This window comes from Mustela nigripes, chromosome 6, assembly GCF_022355385.1.
Source record: "Mustela nigripes isolate SB6536 chromosome 6, MUSNIG.SB6536, whole genome shotgun sequence".
NCBI lineage: Eukaryota > Metazoa > Chordata > Mammalia > Carnivora > Mustelidae > Mustela > Mustela nigripes.
The window spans coordinates 50,276,283-50,294,738 of NC_081562.1; the positions used below are offsets into that span (position 1 = coordinate 50,276,283).

Consider the following 18,456-nt stretch of genomic DNA (forward strand, 5'->3'; position numbering starts at 1 on the left):
CCCCCCCCCCGACCCAGATGACCCTCAGGCGGTGTCAGGGCTCCAATGTGCCTTACTTCCTAGTTTTTGATCTTCATCTTGGCACTTGGTCAAGGACCTCTTCAGAAATGTTAATAGCTTCCCTTAAGTCTAGCTCTGGCCAGAGATCATGCATATCTTCCTCATGTTTTTATGTCTCTCTGTGGTGATCAAATATATTCATTTATAGGTTGTAAGATATTGTATTTTATCTAGGATGTTCCCTCACAAATGGCTTGCTCTCTGAGGGTCACTCTGGTCCCCTGGTCCTTGGAGAGTAGCCTGCTCAACGTCTTCCTTCCCCACTGTTCTGTCCTCTGACCTGTCTGGCTATCATAAGGAGTACATTGATAATGGTCTTGCCTAGGGCTTGTCTCTTTCTTTCCCTTAGATAGACACAGAGCTCTCTCCTTGTTCTGAGGATCTTTGACGTGTCTGACCACAGCAACACCTGGAACGAGGAATAAAATCGAGACTGTCAGCGCTCAGTGCGGCAGGGGTCTGGTCTGTTCTATGTAACTTGTCATGCTTCCTGAATGGCCGCGAGATCCTGGTCCTGAATTCCCACAGGGCCAGAGGATGAGTGGAAGGCATGCCCCCCACCCAGCGAAGTAGGTGGCCCCGGGAGCAAGGAGGCCCTTAGATCTGAGGAGAACAGAGGTTGGTGGGGTGCAGAGGGAATCGGGAAGGGTCAAGAACTGGAGGAGAGCCAGGCCAGGGCAGAGCTGGGAGCCTGAAAGCAGAAGCAGAAGGAGCAGGTGCTGAGTAACCAGTGGGCAGTCCTGAGAAAAACCCTGGAACAGAGACTCTGCCAGCCAACTAACTTGGTGGTGGCTGTGGCAAGGGGAAGGGGCCGGGGACTAGTGGACCAAGGTGCCCATGGCTCGGTTTGATCTCCTAGAGAACCTGGAGACAGATCTAGCTCTTTTCTCTTTGATGTGCTGTGAAATGGGAGAGGTGGCGTTGCTCTGACATGAATGGGGGAAGCAGCACATAAATCCACCTCAGATCTTAAGAACTGCGACACTCCCTTGCCTAGGACTCGGCTCTCCAAAGGCCAAGTCAGCCCTTACTTGCTCCTGCTTAGAGCCAGATTCCGAGCTTCTGAATCTGTCCTTGTTGAGCCTCTACTTTTCAAGCCTGTGGTGCCACACGCTTGCCAGGAAGCAGCAGGAGGCACTGTTTGAAGCAGCTGTCCCTTGCTCTCCTCTGCCAACGAGGCTCCCCAGACAGGAGGGCAGCAGCTGCCTTTCCCGACCCAGCTTGTCTTGATGCCCACTTTGAGTGGCAAAAACTGAAGTCACTTCCTCTTGGGCTGGAAGGATGCAGTTGGGAAGGCCATACCTTTTTTTTTTTTTTCCCCAGCCCCACAAGGAATATAGGATTATCCTCAAGGCTAACATTCCTTGAATTAGCAGGTTTAGAGGAAGAGAGCTGCCCCAGTGGTGTCTGTAAGAATAAACCCAAGTGCCTGGTGATTTATGGGGAAACTAGTACCATCTCTGAGAAATAGGTGTTGGTTTGGCCCTTAAGGCATCAGGCCAGGGGTTGAATGGTAGGAAGGCGGCCAGGGCTTAGAAACTGCTTCTGCGATAGCCGTCACTTGCTGTGACTTGCTCAAGACGGTAGACACATCGCCTTTAAATTCCAAGGAGGGAGAATTGTTTCTGCTACTTAAAGATTTTCACGTGTGTCAAAACCGAAGACAGAAACATTAGGATTCTACTCTTTGCCTTGAGGACATTGTTCAGACATGTGAATAGACTTGCTTAGAAATAGAAAACAAGGCACAGCTTGAATTGCGGTGAACCCTTTCGCCTCCCGTTAAAGCTTCTGTTCTCAGGAGGGCTAGAAGCAATTGCACCGTGCACTGGCGAATAGTTAAAATTGAACCGAGCTTTGTAGAACCACGTTCCTGCCCAGAGTTAATGTTCCAAGAGTCTCACTGGCCCTTTTCAGAACAGGAAAATCTAGCCTTGGGTTCATAGCCCAGGTTTTGCAGCTGAATCTTTCGGTCAGCACAAAACAGAGACCCCACGGGAAGAATCTTGATTCCCATGAGCCAGAGTGGACCACGAAGAGCTCTCAGAGCAGGAGTTTATGCAGACGTTCAGGGAAAGCCACAAAGGGGCCCGATCAGAAGAAATGTAGCAGGCATGATCAATTATTCATCTTTAGCTGGTTGGGCAGTTGGAAATGGATAAAGGCTGCCTGACCAGTTAGGAGATTTTATGTCCAGGGGGAAAAAATGACGATGTAGTAGAAGGAACACAGTATATGAGGTCAGATACTTTTCCACTACTGCCTCTTAGCTTCTGATTGCAACTAGACAAGTACGTCCATCACCTTTAAGAGTCCGTGTTCTCATTAACAGGAAGGGAATAATTCTGCTGCACAGAGTTACTAGTTCAAAAGCAATCATATAGAAGAAAGTGCCTGGGTAAGGAATTCATCTGTGGCAAAAAAAAAAAAAAAAAAAAAGACTTAAGCCTTGGAATCCTTTGGATTCTTTTTGGATAGGAAATAAATCAGAAGTAACTACCACCAGTCTCCACACAAGCAGGAGGGCAGCAGTGACACGGCACAATTTATTGTCGCTGCTGTGGGAGCGGCCAGCTGTACTCCCCATTTTTGTGAATTATTGATTCCAGGAATCCTTATCTGTTGTGTCACTTTAAAATAATTTCTTTTTTGTTATTGGCTCTCTCCAGGAGATCAATAGAGTTGGCTATGAAAATTCAGTTTCCTCTAACCTTAGGATATCTTTCCAGAGAAACAGATTCATCTCAAATGTAAACCATTGATTAGGCTCTCATCTTGAAGAGTTTGCCATCTGGTCTAAGGCTCTGAAACACCAAGCCTCTCAGCCAGCAACTCTGACCTTCAGGGAGCTAATCTGTTAACCTGCTCCGGCTGACATCCGGCTCTGAATATTTTCATTAATGTATTACCCCCTGACTGGTGTTGGCGGTATTTGGTGCCCCTCCTGAGTTCTGGCAATGGAGCTGACATCCTAGAACCAGGCCAGTTGAGCAATGAAGAACTTCACTGTCATTCCAGGCCCACACTAAATATCCCTCCCGCCCCCGTGCAAGGCTACTGGTTCACTGTGTCAGAAAACCGGTCTCAGATTGAAGAAGTGGGCTCCTTAATGTCCATCACAAGCCTAGGCTTTGGAACCCTCACTTTCGGAGGCACTGAGAGAGAGTGGCTGGGCCAACCCACTTACCCATCCAGCCATGAGCACAGGGTCCCTAGCACCTTCCCCTGTATCTAGCAGCAAGTGGAACAGAGAAGTAGGAGGCACCAGCCTCTAGGAGCCGTGGTTTTCCCTGCCCCAGGCAGGCTGCTTGTCACATGGTGAGAACACATGCAACTAGAAACAAAGAATGCATGTGGGGCAGAAGGACGAGAAATCCCACAGAGAAGGCACAGGCAAAGCCAAAGAGGGCCGTAGAAGCAGCAACTTTGAGCAAAGAGATTTCATCTACCAATAAAGAGGGCCCCCAAATGGCAGGCTATCACCAATCCTGTTAGCTATTTCTTGCTTCTCCTCCTCCTCCTCCGCCCCCAATTTGGCCTTCCTTCCCCATTCCTCCCTCCCTTCCTTTGAGAAAGGAGCATGAGGATGGGGGGCGGGGAGGAACTGGAATATAACCTAAAAATGTTTCCTCCAATGAAGGTGCCTTGGAGGAGTGGCTGATTCCAGACTGAATGCAAGGAATATTCATGATGAGTCATGAGATCTTGAGCCAGAAAGCAAAAAAGTTATCACCACAAATGAGTCATATCAAAAGGACACAGAGGTTAACCTGAAAGACTCCCCTTAGCCAAAGATGAGAAAATTTGAGCACACAAAAGAATAATGATGAAAATTACTTGAAATACAAACATCTATATGAAACCCATGTGTTCATAGTGATACTTAATGAAAGTCATCCCCGCACAAACAAAAGATGTCTTAGAAGTGTTTAGTGTACTAATGCCCTATACTAAAAAGGAAAGAAAAGAATTAACATTCATTCTGCCTTTCTGACAGATCAGTGTGCACATCAGAATAAAAAGCACTGTTTGAAGAGAAGACAGTTATTTATGAAAGAATTCTAGCTAACAAATACGGAAGATATTATGGAATTAGAAAAAGACTATCACTCTGTAACCCCTAATGAAATTATTCAGACAATGGTCATCAATGGTCAAAAACATTTAGATGAGAGGGAGAGCCTTCCAATGAAGGCATTAAGCTGTCCTCCCCTGGACCTAGTGGGACAACTAGATATTGAATCACGTGATGTCGTAGGGAGCACCCTGTCGCATCCGTGATCCATTCACATCCCTCCCCACAAAGCTGACTCTGACTCCAGTCAAGGACCCAGCCAGGGTCACTTCCATGTAGAGGGACACAAAGACTGGAAGAACACAGTGCAGGACAAATACAGTTCCCGGCAATAAATCAGCAGTGTGGTGCCATGCTCTAGACAAGAGGACTTATGGAAACCTCATGCTACTGTGTTGATCTTGGGATACTGATCTGAAAAAAAAAACAACTCTAAAAACCACTTTTGAGACGATCAGGGACGTTTCATTATGGACTAGGTATTGGAGGATATCAGGGAATCAGGGTGAATTTGTGAATGAATTCGTACATCCAGGGTATGTAAAAAGAGTGATCTTTCTTTTTTAGAGAGTCATCCTGAGGTATGTAGGAGTGAAATGACTTAAGGACTGGCATTTGCCTTAAAATAATCCCCCAAAGAAGAAGAAAGAAGGGGGGTGGAGCCCATGGGGCAAGCTCTTGATGGTTTTTGGATCTGGGAGATGAGCACATGGGGAATCGTTGTTTGTTCTAGCCTCTCTGCTCTTGAAGACATTTTGAATGTTTTCCATTAAAAAATAACTTTCTCCTAACTAAACTTACTGTGGTAAATATATATATATATATATATATATATATGTCAAATCATGATGCTGTCTACCTTAAGCTTATACAGAGCTGTACGTCAATTATATCACAGCAAAACTGGAAGTTAAAAATTTTTTCTAAATAGTCTTCTCCAATAACCACCTGCCCCACCTTAAGAAAGAGGCAGGACTCTTCCTATCCCGTGGCCTGAGGGCAAATCATAACTAGAGAGGAACCTCAAAATTCTTCTCTATAATGAGTGCTTATTAATCAACCACCTTCTAGGTATAGAGAAGGTGTGCCGTGGGGATATCTGAGCGTCACAGCCACTACACTTGGGTTTGAACCACTTCTCCGTGGAGAAGTTTCTAACCCTCCATGTGCTTTCATATCCCGGAGCTTCCTCAGCCCTTAGGCAGGGCCGGCTTGGCTGCGATGTTTCACCTGGGTGACCACACGGTGGCGCCATTGGAACTTCGAACTGGCCCGGACCCCAGCCCCACTCCTGGGGGAGCCTTGAGAATTCCCGGCAGAGCCCTGGGGCGGGAGAAGGTGGGGCGCCGCTTGAATTAAATCCCTCTTGGTTCAAGCTCACAGCACATCTTGGCCAATTCGAACTGGCTTATAATTTCAACCACAAACCATAAGAGATGCTGGACTTTATAGGAAGCAAACAGGGTTGCTGGAGGGGAGGTGGCGGTGTTGGGGGGGACTGGAATAGGGTAACTGGTTGACTGGTATTAAGGAAGGCACTGGGTGTTAGATACAACTGATGAATCACTAAACTCTACCTCCAAAACTAATTTTTAAAAAAAAGTTTGTCAAAACAAAAAACAAAACCTATTCATTTCATTATTTGACAAGCACTAACCCTGCTATGTGGCAGACATCATTTTAGGGATTCAAGGTATCAGTGAACTAAAAAAAGATTCTTTCCTCACCTCAAGGAGCTTGGGATCTGGGTGCCTCTTCCACATACTCTCTAAGACCATCTGAGCCCAGATCACCAAAAGACCCCCCCTCCCCTCCTGAGGTTTGGTGGGGAGGGAATGCTCTCACTCATGCAGTTTGAACCTACATCTCTCCCGTGCATTATCACAGTCCATGTCTCATGGGGGGCTGGGTTTTACTAAGCAACACACACATACACACATTTACACACACAATGACGGAATGAGCCTGCAAAGAGTATCATCCCATTAAACCTTAGTTTTCTTGATTCGTCTTTTCAGAGCGTGTGATAGCCCCCCTGTATGCCCAGAACCACACCCAGCAGGAATACCCAGAGATCTGCAGTGGCTAAGTCAGTGACTTAGGGCAAGGTCTGAGACTCGGCATTTTAACATGCTCCTGAGAGATGGTGTTGTTTCTGGACCTCACTGGAACTTGCAAAGCACGTTTTTTTTTTTCCTCTTAAAACAAAGTTGCAGCAGACTTGTGGCCCGTTTCCTTCTAGTGCCCTTGTAGGAAAGAGGCAGGTGGCAATAGAACATTTATATATCTTAATTCATAGGCTCTAAGGGGCCATGGATTATGAAACACACCTGATTTCAGAGATTTTAAAGTATGAAAAATAAAGCATATCTTAGAACCTAAAAAATAAAGCTTTTTGAGTGACAGTAGTGTAGAATGATTAAGTGTTTACTGTCTGGAATCAGACAAACGGGCCCCACTATTCATTATCTTTGTGACCTTGGGCAAATGACTTAACCTCTGTAAAACTGAATTTCCTCACCTCTAATATGGCAATAACCACGAGGGCTGCCTGGTGAGTAGTATAGACTCAGCCAGCTTGATATTTTAGCTCTTAGCATAGCAAAATTTAAAACAACAACAACAACCACCACTAACACCATTTTTTGTAGTTCCTTCAATATTCTCTACTTCTCTGAAATAAACTAGCTGGGTATAAAAAATGGACCTGTTTTATCTTTACCTTTGGCCCTCTGGAGCCCTGAAATTTTTACTATTTTACAAGAAAATATTCGTGTAGTTGGGTGAAAATAAAATCCATTTTTAAAAGAAATTAGAGTAAAACAACGTATCAGCCCAGATCAGTACTTGAAGAGGGCATCTGTTTATATGGAAGGCATCAGGCAAAACCTAGTGACATCAGTGACCAGCTTAAGACATTAAATGAGCACCAAGTGCTTCATATGCCTCCTGGCAGGGCCTTGGCCAGCAGGTGATCTGTAAATATTACACAGAAATGTGTTTGCCTCTGGAAGGCAGCCTTTTCTCTCTCTCATTCACTGCTGTCCCCCAGCACCCAGAGCCGTCCTTAGAACAGGGTAGGGACTCAGTCCACAGTTGGTGAATGTTTGCATGATTGGCTGAATGTCTGAGCCTCAGACTAACTCTTCCAGGTGGTCAGATAGGAGGCACGAGGATCGGGGGAAGCCTTGGCTGGCAGATGGCCGTAGGAGCGGAGGGCACCAGTGAGACCCATAGCCAGGAAGGGTAAAGGACTTGAGTTGCTAAACCAAAGCCTGGTTGCTAGTCAAGCCGGACCCCAGAGTAATATGTTGGTTATAAGAACACTTTCAGGTCTTTTAACTCAATTTGCAGTCAGTACTGACATTCTGATTAGAATACCAGAACAAATCAAATGATGGGCTCCAGGCTGGCATTTGCTCAAAGGAAGGTGATAGGCTGAGCACTGTCCCCAGAGCAGCATCAGGCAGAGTGAGCAGGAAGGAAGGGCCTTTGGCTTTGTCCTGACACCCAGCAGGTGCAATGGGCTGCTGCGCTGCTTGGGACAGCAGCGTGCCGCTCCAAGAAAACAGAGAAGTGCACCTGCGCGGGTGGGCGTGGGGCAGGGAGAGGGGGGAGCAGCTTTTTCCCTTCTCCTTCCTTCTCAGCTCTGGGTGGGACTTTACAAATTCTAAGCCTGTTCTCTGAGAAGGGAAGAAGGAGCTGCCTAATATATTACACGTCTATGATGTTACTGAATAAATTAATTTGCAAAGATTGCTGGACAAGAAGTTTCACACGCAAAAGTCTGCAGCCAAGCTGAATGTGTCCTTCGCATGCTCTCACTTTCCAGGTGACCCTGTACAAGAGCTCTGACATGGAGGACTTTGGGTTCAGCGTCGCAGATGGCTTGCTGGAGAAAGGAGTGTATGTCAAGAATATTCGCCCAGCTGGGCCAGGAGATCTTGGTGGCTTAAAGCCCTATGATAGACTCTTACAGGTAAGACCGCAGGTGACCTTTTTGCTTAATTTCACTTCTCAAAGTCTTACTTGATCGATGCCTACCCATCTTTCTTGGCCTCAAGATGAGATTAGGGGCCCTTCCTATATGGGGTAGAAACTTTCTCCTTAGGTTAATCAAAATTGTCTGGTTCTCTGTATATGTTCCCCAGCAGATTATAAACTTCTTGAGAACTTATGCTCCCATTTCCCCTTATACAGTACTTGATATCTCAGTGTCTCACACAATTTCTCTGAAAGCGAAAAGCCAGATCTTGTTTAGTGAGCGGAATGCTGTCACGGTCAGGAATAATTTCAGTGAACCAAGCCCATCCCTGATTTTATTCACAATTTTTAGGAATAGCATTTTGTAGGCAAAAAGGAGAGGGTTGACATCAGTCTTGACAGTGTGTTTAGCTGGAATGAGTCCAGAACCAAAGAGTTGACTTTCAGAGCACGAGGCTGTACTAAGGGCGGTTGGCTTTCCAACACGTGTTCACCAAGGCGCGTCATCATTGACCAGTTAGGTAGTTTTAAAACAAATTCTGGTTACTTTTACAATGGCAGCAGAACATTTGGTCTTATCTTGGCATTATGGGATGCTTTCATTTTTCACAGATACTGTAATATTTGTTGAATTAATAAATATTTGCTGAATTAATGGTTACTTAACCACTCTGTGGCTCTTCCCAATCGCTAAATTGGGGATGTGCTGTCCCTCCTTCCATAGACAGTGAGACTATTATAAAGTAGATTCAGACTGTGAGGGCCTTGAATGCCATGAGAAAGCTCTTGGATTTAACCCTCAAGGATATCAACTTCTTAAGCAGAATAATGACATCGTTCGTAATTGAGAGCGACAATAGAATAATACTATAGGTGGATTGGCATAGAATGGGGAGGGGGGAGGCTGCAGGGAAGGAGACCAGATGCCTGTGTCAGACCTGGGTCCTTTTTCCTTCAATGCATCCTGGCAGAGCAGCCTTGGGGGCAGGGGGCAGTTTGGAGACGTTGCTCAGAAGAGATGTTAGAGCCCAGCAGAGCTGTTAGAGCCCAGCAGAGATGTTAGAGCCCAGCAGAGATGTTAGAGCCAGAATTAGGAGATTGAGGACACTGAAGGCATGTGTTTGGATACAGTTACCTATGGTGGGCTTAGAGTAAGAAAAAGGAGAGAATCAAGGCTAGAATCCTGAGAAAAACAAATTTGAAGGACAGGAAGAGATAAAGGCAGGGAAGAACTGAAAGTGAATCAGAATGGTAAGGGGATCAAAACAAAGCGGTGTCACAAAGTGCCAAGGAAGGAGTTTTCAGGGTGAGTGGGCGTGAAGCACGGCCGGTGCTAAAGGCCAAAGTGGACGAGACTTGGAGACACCATTTGGGTATTGGACATTTGGGGTCAGTGGTACAGTATAAGTGTCAGGTTCCAGACGTGAGAAGATTGAGTATGAAAGGCCAAGAGTAGAAGCAGCTTGTAGATGGGTTGAAACTCCTTGCTGGCGAAGAGTAAGGAGAAATGAAAGACGAGCACATGTGCAAGCTGAGGACAGGAATGGGTTCACTTGCGAGAGGCAGTTCAACATCACGGTCAAGAGCATAACTTGGGAGTCAGTCAGACTGCCTGGGAGCCCATCCGAGCTGGGCCACTTAACAACTACTGTTCTGAGACAAATCTCTTCACCACTCTGACTCACTTACCTCATCTGGAAACGGGGGGCAATGTTCAGCCCTTGGAGCATGAGCAAGGCAGCCTGCCCAGAATGGGGATGTTGGGAGGTGTCCCTGTTCCCAGCTCTTAAGGGCTTTATGATTTAGTAGCAAAGAATAAGTCAGCCAATAGCCACCTCCGCGTGTGGTCAGAGAAGGGAGACCTCTCAGCACAGGCTGCTCCTTTCGGCACCTTCGACTTGTTACACAGGAAGGGTTACTCGGTGTGGAGAATTACTGCTGTAATTCAAAATGGCTCTTCTTGATTTTTCAGGTTAATCATGTCCGAACGAGAGACTTTGACTGCTGCCTTGTTGTGCCCCTCATAGCAGAATCTGGTAATAAGCTGGACTTGGTTATTAGTAGAAACCCACTGGCTTCACAGAAGTCTATAGAACAGACTCTACCGGGAGGAGAATGGAGTGAACAGAACAGTGCTTTTTTCCAACAGCCTAGTCATGGTGGTAATTTGGAGATACGAGAACCCACTAACACATTATAGCAATGCTTTTTATAAAGCAGGACAAAAGACAATATCTACATGGTGCTAAAAAAAAAAATCCCTTTGAGATTTCTGTGGCATTTAAAGCACAGATATCACGTGGCATTAACCGCAAGCACAGGGGTCTTTTAAATCTCTCTCATGGCTCATGTTCACTTCCCCTTTCAAGCTGAAGAGGTTTCTTTCTTAGTGACCGCTGTGGTAGAGGGTTCCCTGCCAGGCCCAATGGTAGAGAAAAGGAAAACTACATAGGCCGCCCCTTCCCCGCAATTAACATCAGAGGAAGTTTTTTACAAGTTCATCTTCCAGTCACTTTTTAAAAAGAGAAATGTCTGTTTGAAAATATTCTCTATGACAATTTCCTTAAGTCACTTTGAAATCAACAGTTTCTTACTATGAAGCCGTCAGCGTTGAGGACCTGACCAACAAGGCTTGTCACAAAGCTGGCTCTCCTAGGGGATCTGGGGTTTGAGACGCGGCTGGGACCGCTGCCATGGGAGGGTCCAGGTGGAACATTATTTGAAACGTTTCAGCGACGATGCACGTAGGAGACCATAATAGGTGGTGGTAAATGTTTTGCCCCAATATAGGAATGATTTTAACTAAGATGTATGCTATTCCCTATGCAACAAATTAACAAACAGGATATGTCTTGTGACCTGTTTTTTTTTTTTTTAAGGACACACTTTGAATAGCTGCGAATCTCTGATAATGGATTAGGGTGCTTAGTAACACTGAGAAGTAGTTATTTTTAAAACTCCAGACTAAGAATTTAAGAGAGAATGAAGAGTCTATTACAGTGAGGTTTATCTTAATGATAGGCAGATCAAACTCATCTTGCTTGCCATGTTTTGAAAACTGGTTACAGAGGGGTGGACAGCACATGTACGTTTGAGATGACACTGGACTGTCTTTTGTTCTGAGCCATGCTACTTTACTGAAATTGTAAATACATTTTTCACGAAAATGCATTGCCAATTATCACCATCCCTCAAAGCAATAAACTGTGACAGTTGCTTTTAAGATGTTCGTCAGCAACTGTTCTCATTTGTTCAGATCTTTTGAATAGTTACGCTAATAACTGTTATTTGGTGAATATTTAAAAAAAAATAGATCTGTATATTGATTGTAGAATCTCCATATTGAAATGATTATTTTCCAAACATTTTCATTTTGGTCAATGGTTCCAACAACTGCTTAGGTAAAGCATTTGAACACTGTGTCCTTTGTTTAAGGAGAAAGCTCACCTTTCTTTTTGTGCAGAGAAATATATTATTTCAGACATATTTCACAACCCGCCAGGGCAAGAGAGTATAAAGCAGAATCATGTTAAGAGAAAAAGAAGATCATGAGTCACTTAAATATGTATTTTTATTTGTAACAAACAAGTATTAAGCTGTAAAGTATTTTTGTACAAATTTAATACTTTAATAGCATGGTATTTATCGTCTATGTATGGTTTTGGGGAATTCAAAATTGTTGCAAATATTTGTATGGAAAAAAATACTCTACCAAATGGAATAAACAGTGATTTTAAAAAGTCAAAATTATGACATGGTTTTTTGGAATACTTTGATTATATTTTGGTATTCTAGATGAGCCCTACACGATGCTTACTGTACAGAATTTTCTAAAGAGGAAAGGTTTTGCCATCAATTTGAAAAGCAGCATGGAAGAATGGGAAGAGCATGGCTTTTAAAATCAGATCTCAGTTTGAATTCCAGCTCTGGTACTCACTCATAAAATTTAGTTGCTGTGAGTCAGTTTCCCCACCCATGGTATTGAAGGTCATATCTGCACCCCACGACTGCTGTAAGGACAAGATGTAAAATATATGTCTAAGTCCTAAAACAGCCTGCAGACAGAGACCCTCCCAGACTAATGATACATTTATTTTAGGTAACAAAGGCAGGTTTTAATTCAAGGATCATAATAGCACCTGCCCTCAGAGAACATTATATATATTCTATGAAATACATTTACATTAACTATTGAAATATACAAATTTTAATGTACGCCATCTTTAAAAAGAAATCTACACTGTAGTCCCAACATTTTCATTTTTGCAAACTATCTTGCAGGCCTTGTAAATTGACAGGAAAAAGGCAAGGATGTTCACCACCATCCAAGGATTCTCACCACTTCTATTTAACAATTTATTGCAGGTTCTAGCCAGAGCCTTAAGACAAGAAAATTAAATAAAAGGTATCCAGATTCAAAAGAAGTAAAACTATCTCCATCTGCAGATAATATAACCTTATGTATAGAAAATCCCAAGGAATTAACTAAAAACCTCTTAAAACTAATAAATGAGTTTAGCAAGATTGAAAGATACATGATCAATCGTATTTCTATACAGTAGCAATTAACAGACCAAATATAAGAAAAAAAAAATTCCACTGACATTAGGATCAAAAATAAAATATCCAGGAATAAGTTTAAGAAATGCAAAACAGGGGCACCTGGGTGGCTCAGTTGGTTAGATGTCTGCCTTCAGTTTGGGTCATGATCTCAGCGTCCCAGGATCGACCCCCATATCAGGCTTTCTACTCTATGGGGAATCTGCCTCACCCTCTCCCTCTGATCCTCCTCCCCACTTGTGCGCACATGCTCTGTCTCAAATAAATAAATAAAATCTTTTTTAAAAATTAAAAAAAAAATAAAAATAAAATGCAAAACAAAATGTTGAAAAAATAAGAGGAGACATAGACAACCCATGTTCATGGTTCAGAAGACTTAATATTAAGATGGCAATTCTCCCCAGATCTATAGATTCAATACAATCACCCCTCAAAATCCCAATTGAATGTTTTGTAGAAACTGACAAACTGATCCTAAAATTCATATGGAAGTACAGGGGACTCAGAATAGTCCAAAATCCTTAAAAGAACAAATTGGAGGGCTCATTTTTCTTGATCTCAAAACAAAGCTAACAAAGGACATGGTGCTGGCATAACAATAGATGTATACATTAATGGAATAGGCTCAGGAACTCAGAATCCAGAAAAAAACCTTCACATTTATGATCAATTGATTTTTGATAAGGGTGTCAAGACAAGTGAATGAGGAAGGAATAGTTTCTTCAAGAAATGGAGCTAGAAAAACTGGATATCCACGTACAAAAGAACGAAGCTGGACTGTTACTTCACCATACACAAAAATTAACTCAAAATGAATCCAAGTGCTAAATGTAAAACCTAAAACTATTTAAATTCTTAGAAGGAAAACAGGAGTAAACTTTCATGACTTTGGATCGGCAGAAGTTCCTTGGATATAACACCAAAGCATAAACAACAACAACAAAAATGACATACACTGGACATAATCAGAACTGAAAAATCTGCATCAAAGGACACCATCAATAAAAGTGAAAGTAAAATCCACAGAATAGGAATCTTTTTTTTTTTTTTTTTGCAAATAACATTTCTAATAAGGGACCTTGTATATAGAATATATAAAGAACATGTATCTTGATAAAAAGAAAAATAACCCAATTTAAAAATGAGTAAAAGATTTGAATAGACATTTCTCCAAAGAGGTCCTACAAATGACCAATAAGGACATGAAAAGATCATTAACATCATTAGCCATAAGGGAAATGCAAGTCAAAACCAGATTGTGGGAAGGCTGCCTGGCTGGCTCACTCAGTCAGTAGATCGTGACTCTTGAGTTGCGAGTTCAAGCCCCACAGTGCATACAGAGATTACTTTAAAAAAAAAAATAAAATAAAATCTTAAAAAAAAAAACACACACATTGAAGTATCTCTTCACAACCACTGAATGGCTATAATCAAAAAGTCAGATAATAATAGGTGTTAGAGAGAATGTGAAGAAATGTGAAAATAAAATACAAAATGGTGCAGCTGCTTTGGAAAACAATCTGGCAGCTCCTCAAAAGGTGAAACAGAGTTACCATATGACCAAACAATTCCACTCCTAGGTATATAATTAAAAGAAATGAAAATACACGTCCACAGAAAAACTTGTACTTGTACACGGATTTCATAGTAGCATTTTATAATAGCCAAAAAGTGGAAACAACCCAAATGTCTTTCAACTGATGAACAGACAAGTTCAATGTGCTACACCCACACAATAGCGTAGTATTTGGTAATAAAAGGAGAGGAAGGTCTTTTGCCTCATGGTAATAATGACAGCAAGATAGATCAGCGGCAGTTCTGCTGGGGCTACCTGCAAGAATTCGGCCAGAGTTCCTGATTTCTGCCCCATCAGCTCAAACCCACATGGTCTGATCCAGAAATACAGCCTCTATAGACGCTGCCAGTTTCCCCATCAGTCCGCAAAGAATACAGGCTTCATCAGGTTTGACTGAGTGAGCTTCCTTGCTTGGACACTCCAAGACCTCTACCCAATAAAAGGAACAATGCTGGCTCTTTCTACATAATATTTTGTAATCTTTAAAAAGTCCATAATAGCCAAACTGTGGAAAGAGCCAAGATGCCTTTCAACAGACAAATGGATAAAGATGTGGTCCATATACACAGTGGAATATTAGCCATCAGAAAGGATGAATACCCAACTTTTGCATCAACATGGATGGGACTGGAGGAGGTTATGCTGAGTGATATAAGTCAAGCAGAGAGAGTCAATTATCATATGGTTCCACTTACTTGTAGAGAATAAGGAATAGCATGGAGGACATGAGAAGGAAAGGAAAAACAAAAGGGGGGGGGGGACCCGAGCGGGGGACGAACCATGAGAGACTGTGGACTCTAAGAGACAAACAGGGTTTTGCAGGGGGAGGGGAGATGGTTTGGCCTGGTAATTAAGGAGGGCATGTACTGCATGGAGCACTGGGTGTTACAGGTCAACAATGAACCTGGAAACACTGCATCAAAAACTAGTGACGTACTGTATGGTGACTAACATAGTAAAAAATAATAATGAGAGAGAGAGAGAAGTAGAGCACAAATACCACAACAGAAAGTCCGAAATCATTCTGCTAAGTTAAAGAAGTCAGTCACAAAGGACTACGTATTGTATGATCTCATTGTTACGAAATGTCTGGAACAGGCAAATGAGTAGGGACAAAACAAATTAGCAGTTGCCTACAGCTGGAGGGGTTGAGGGGATCAGAGCCAAGAGGTACAGGGTTTCTTGGGGGGAGCGGGGAGGGTGATCAAAATGTTCCAAAACCCATTGTGGTGGTACTAGCACAACTCTGTGAATATACTAAAAGCCGTGGAGTTGTACACTTTAAATGGGTGAACTGTGTGTAAATTATATCCCACTGAGGCTATTTTTCAAATATTGGAATCACGGGTAAATTTTTTTCTTAACTTTTTCTTTTACCATTTAGCAATAAATAACACTCTAAATAATAATAAAAGTCACTCTGAGAGAGAATAATTTTCCCAAGTGGTATGTTTTCAAAACAACGTATTCCTAGAAGAAATGACAATCATGTGACATGATGGTGTTAGATAATGTGACAGCAGTAATCATGCGGACTACATAAATAAATCAACACGGTGTGCACCTTCAACTTACACAGTGGTATATGTCAATTATATCTCCAATTAAGGAAAAAGAAGTACTCCCAACTCAGAAGGCAATTTCCAGGAAAACAGTCCCGCGTGAAGTGGGTCTGGCTAGCAGGGACGGAGCGAGCAGCCACGTTGCAAGTTGAACAACCAGCGGGAGACCCAACATCCTGAAATGTGTGTCAAAAACACAGGAGGTGTAATTATGGTTTCTCTCGACCATGGCTTCAAACCGCTGGTCGCAATCACCCACAATGATCACGGAAGTCAATAAAGGCATTATTATAAAAATAAAACTTACTGAGTACAGTCTTTTAAAAAACCAAAAAAGACAACAAATTTTGCCTGCATTTATGTCCAGGGCTACCAATTCTCATGATGACCGATGTTGAAATCATTATGGTTTTCTCGGATCCAGTGAATTTAAAATATCTGCTAACACAAACACCTTAAAATAAAACTCCAGTTACAGACATCCTGTTTTGTTTCTTGAGAGTTTGAAGGTATGATGTTCATTTCGTGTGGAGTAGGAAAAAAGACAGAGAATTACTTTGAGCCATCTGAAACAAAATTAAGTTTCTTGATTATTTGTGGGTAAGAAAAGTTGCTTGGGGGTTAAACGATTTAGTCTCAAATTCTGTAGTCTGGAAGACACATGCGGAGAGGATTCTTCCACCTGTAAGGACAGCAATAAAAATAGTTTTGTGAAAATATAGTTTGCCCTATGTACTTCTATTCCAACTGACAACTTCTATGGAAGACATAACACGTTCCCCCTCCCCCACCCTCCCCTTGGAAGGTTTGAGCAGACCCGAGCTATCAGCTCCCTGTGGTATCCTCAGAACTCAGCTCTGGGACGGGCATGAAGAAGTGACCATTGGTTGAATGAGTACATGTATATAATTTCTAATGGTGTGGCCCCTACATAATTTGGCAGCCCAGTTCAACGTTAAAATGTGGGCCCTTTGTTCAAAGATGTTCAAGATGACAAGTACAGAACATTAAAACATGTATGAGTGGTCTGAAGCACAAAGCCCCATACTGGCTGCTCAGGATGCACACCCATGATGCCAGCATCAGGTGTGGTAAGACTTGACAGGGCAAGACCCGCATCCCTGGTGCTATTGGTGATTCCCAAGCACAAGGCAATGGACCAGTATGGTCACGAGAAAGCTTCGCCATCATAGGGAAATGAGAAAAATAAGCACAATTCATCTTTCACGATGCTAAATCTGCTCAATTTAGAGCACTTGTAAGGGTTAACTTTATGTGTCAATTCAGCCAAGCCATGGTACCCACATATTTGGTCAAACACCATTCTAGATGTTTCTGTGAACGTATTTTTAGAAGAGCTAAATATTTAAGTCAGCAGACAATGAATAAAGCAGATTACTCTCCATCATGCAGGGGGCCTCACTTGATCATTTGAAGGCCTTAACAGAAAAAAAAAGACTGGCCACCTCCTAGAAAAAGAGAATTCTGCCTGCCTTTGGACCCAAACTGCATTATCAACTCGGGGTCTCCAGTCTGGTAGCCTACCATGCAGAGATTTTGGACTTCTCAGCCTTTACAAGTATGAGCCAAGTCTTAACTAAATCTAAATAGGGGCACCAGGGTGGCTCAGTGGGTTGAGCATCTGCCTTCGGCTCATATGATCCCAGAGTCCTGGGATTAAGCCCCGCCAGGAGTCTCCCTGCTCAGCAGGAAGCCTGCTTCTCCCTCTCCCTCTGCCCCTGCCTGTGTTCCCTCTCTTGCTGTGTCCCTCTTTGTCAAATAAATAAACAAAATCTTTAAAAATAAATAAATAGGGGCACCTGTGTGGCTTGGTGGTTAAGCCTCTGCCTTTGGCTCAGGGCATGATCCCAGGGTCCTGGGATCCAGCCCCATATCGGGTTCCCTGCTCCTTTGGAAGCCTGCTTCTCCTTCTCCCTCTCCCACTCCCCCCGCTTGAGTTCCCTCTCTCACTGTGTCTCTCTGTCAAATAAATAAATAAAATATTTTAAAAATTAAAATTAAAAACAATCTAAATAGATGACAGATGATAAATAAAAAGTAGACAGGTAAAAAGATAGATAGGAATACAGACACAGCCTATTGGTTCTGTTTCATTAGAGAACCTTGACTAACATAAGAACTATCTTTATTTGGGATTTAAAAAAAATTTTTTTTTTAAGATTTTATTTATTTATTTGACAGAGAGAGATCACAAGCAGGCAGAGAGGCAGGCAGAGAGAGAGGAGGAAGCAGGTTCCCTGCTGAGCAGAGAGCCCGATGAGGGGCTCGATCCCAGGACTCTGAGATCATGACCCGAGCTGAGCCACCCAGGTGCCCTATTTGGGATTTTATGATCATATCCTTCCTAGATTATTTTAAGGACAAAATGTAATTTTCTTTCAAAGAATTCTGGAAATCACTGCTTTATATGATAAACTTTAGAATATTTATACATACGCTTTTATTTAAAGGGACATTTTTGTGTTTCCCTTTTTGGTTGTGGAACATGAGGCCAAAAAAACCAAACCAAAACAAAAAAACCCCACAACCCCAAAAAACAAAATCAGGACATTTTCTTTTAAAACTTTTTTTCAAAACCCAAAGCTGTTAACCCACAGAACTGAAGAAAAGCTTTCATC

General features: G+C 42.7%; 2 protein-coding genes across 7 annotated transcripts in view; one reads left to right on the top strand and one right to left on the bottom strand.

Annotated features, from left to right (window-relative positions):
* The window catches only part of GRIP1 (glutamate receptor interacting protein 1), a 672,623-nt gene extending 661,048 nt beyond the window's left edge, over nt 1-11,575 (top strand). For all 5 annotated transcript variants that reach the window (XM_059402529.1, XM_059402524.1, XM_059402527.1 and 2 more), the window contains 2 exons: nt 7,968-8,114; nt 10,092-11,575. In XM_059402529.1, coding sequence (XP_059258512.1) covers nt 7,968-8,114; nt 10,092-10,319 — 375 coding nt within the window. In that variant the 3' untranslated portion in view covers nt 10,320-11,575. The remainder of the gene's footprint in view (nt 1-7,967; nt 8,115-10,091) is intronic.
* Nucleotides 11,576-11,672: 97 nt separating this feature from the next.
* The window catches only part of HELB (DNA helicase B), a 35,338-nt gene continuing 28,554 nt past the window's right edge, over nt 11,673-18,456 (bottom strand). For both annotated transcript variants that reach the window (XM_059402522.1, XM_059402523.1), the window contains one exon: nt 11,673-16,499. In XM_059402522.1, coding sequence (XP_059258505.1) covers nt 16,395-16,499 — 105 coding nt within the window. In that variant the 3' untranslated portion in view covers nt 11,673-16,394. The remainder of the gene's footprint in view (nt 16,500-18,456) is intronic.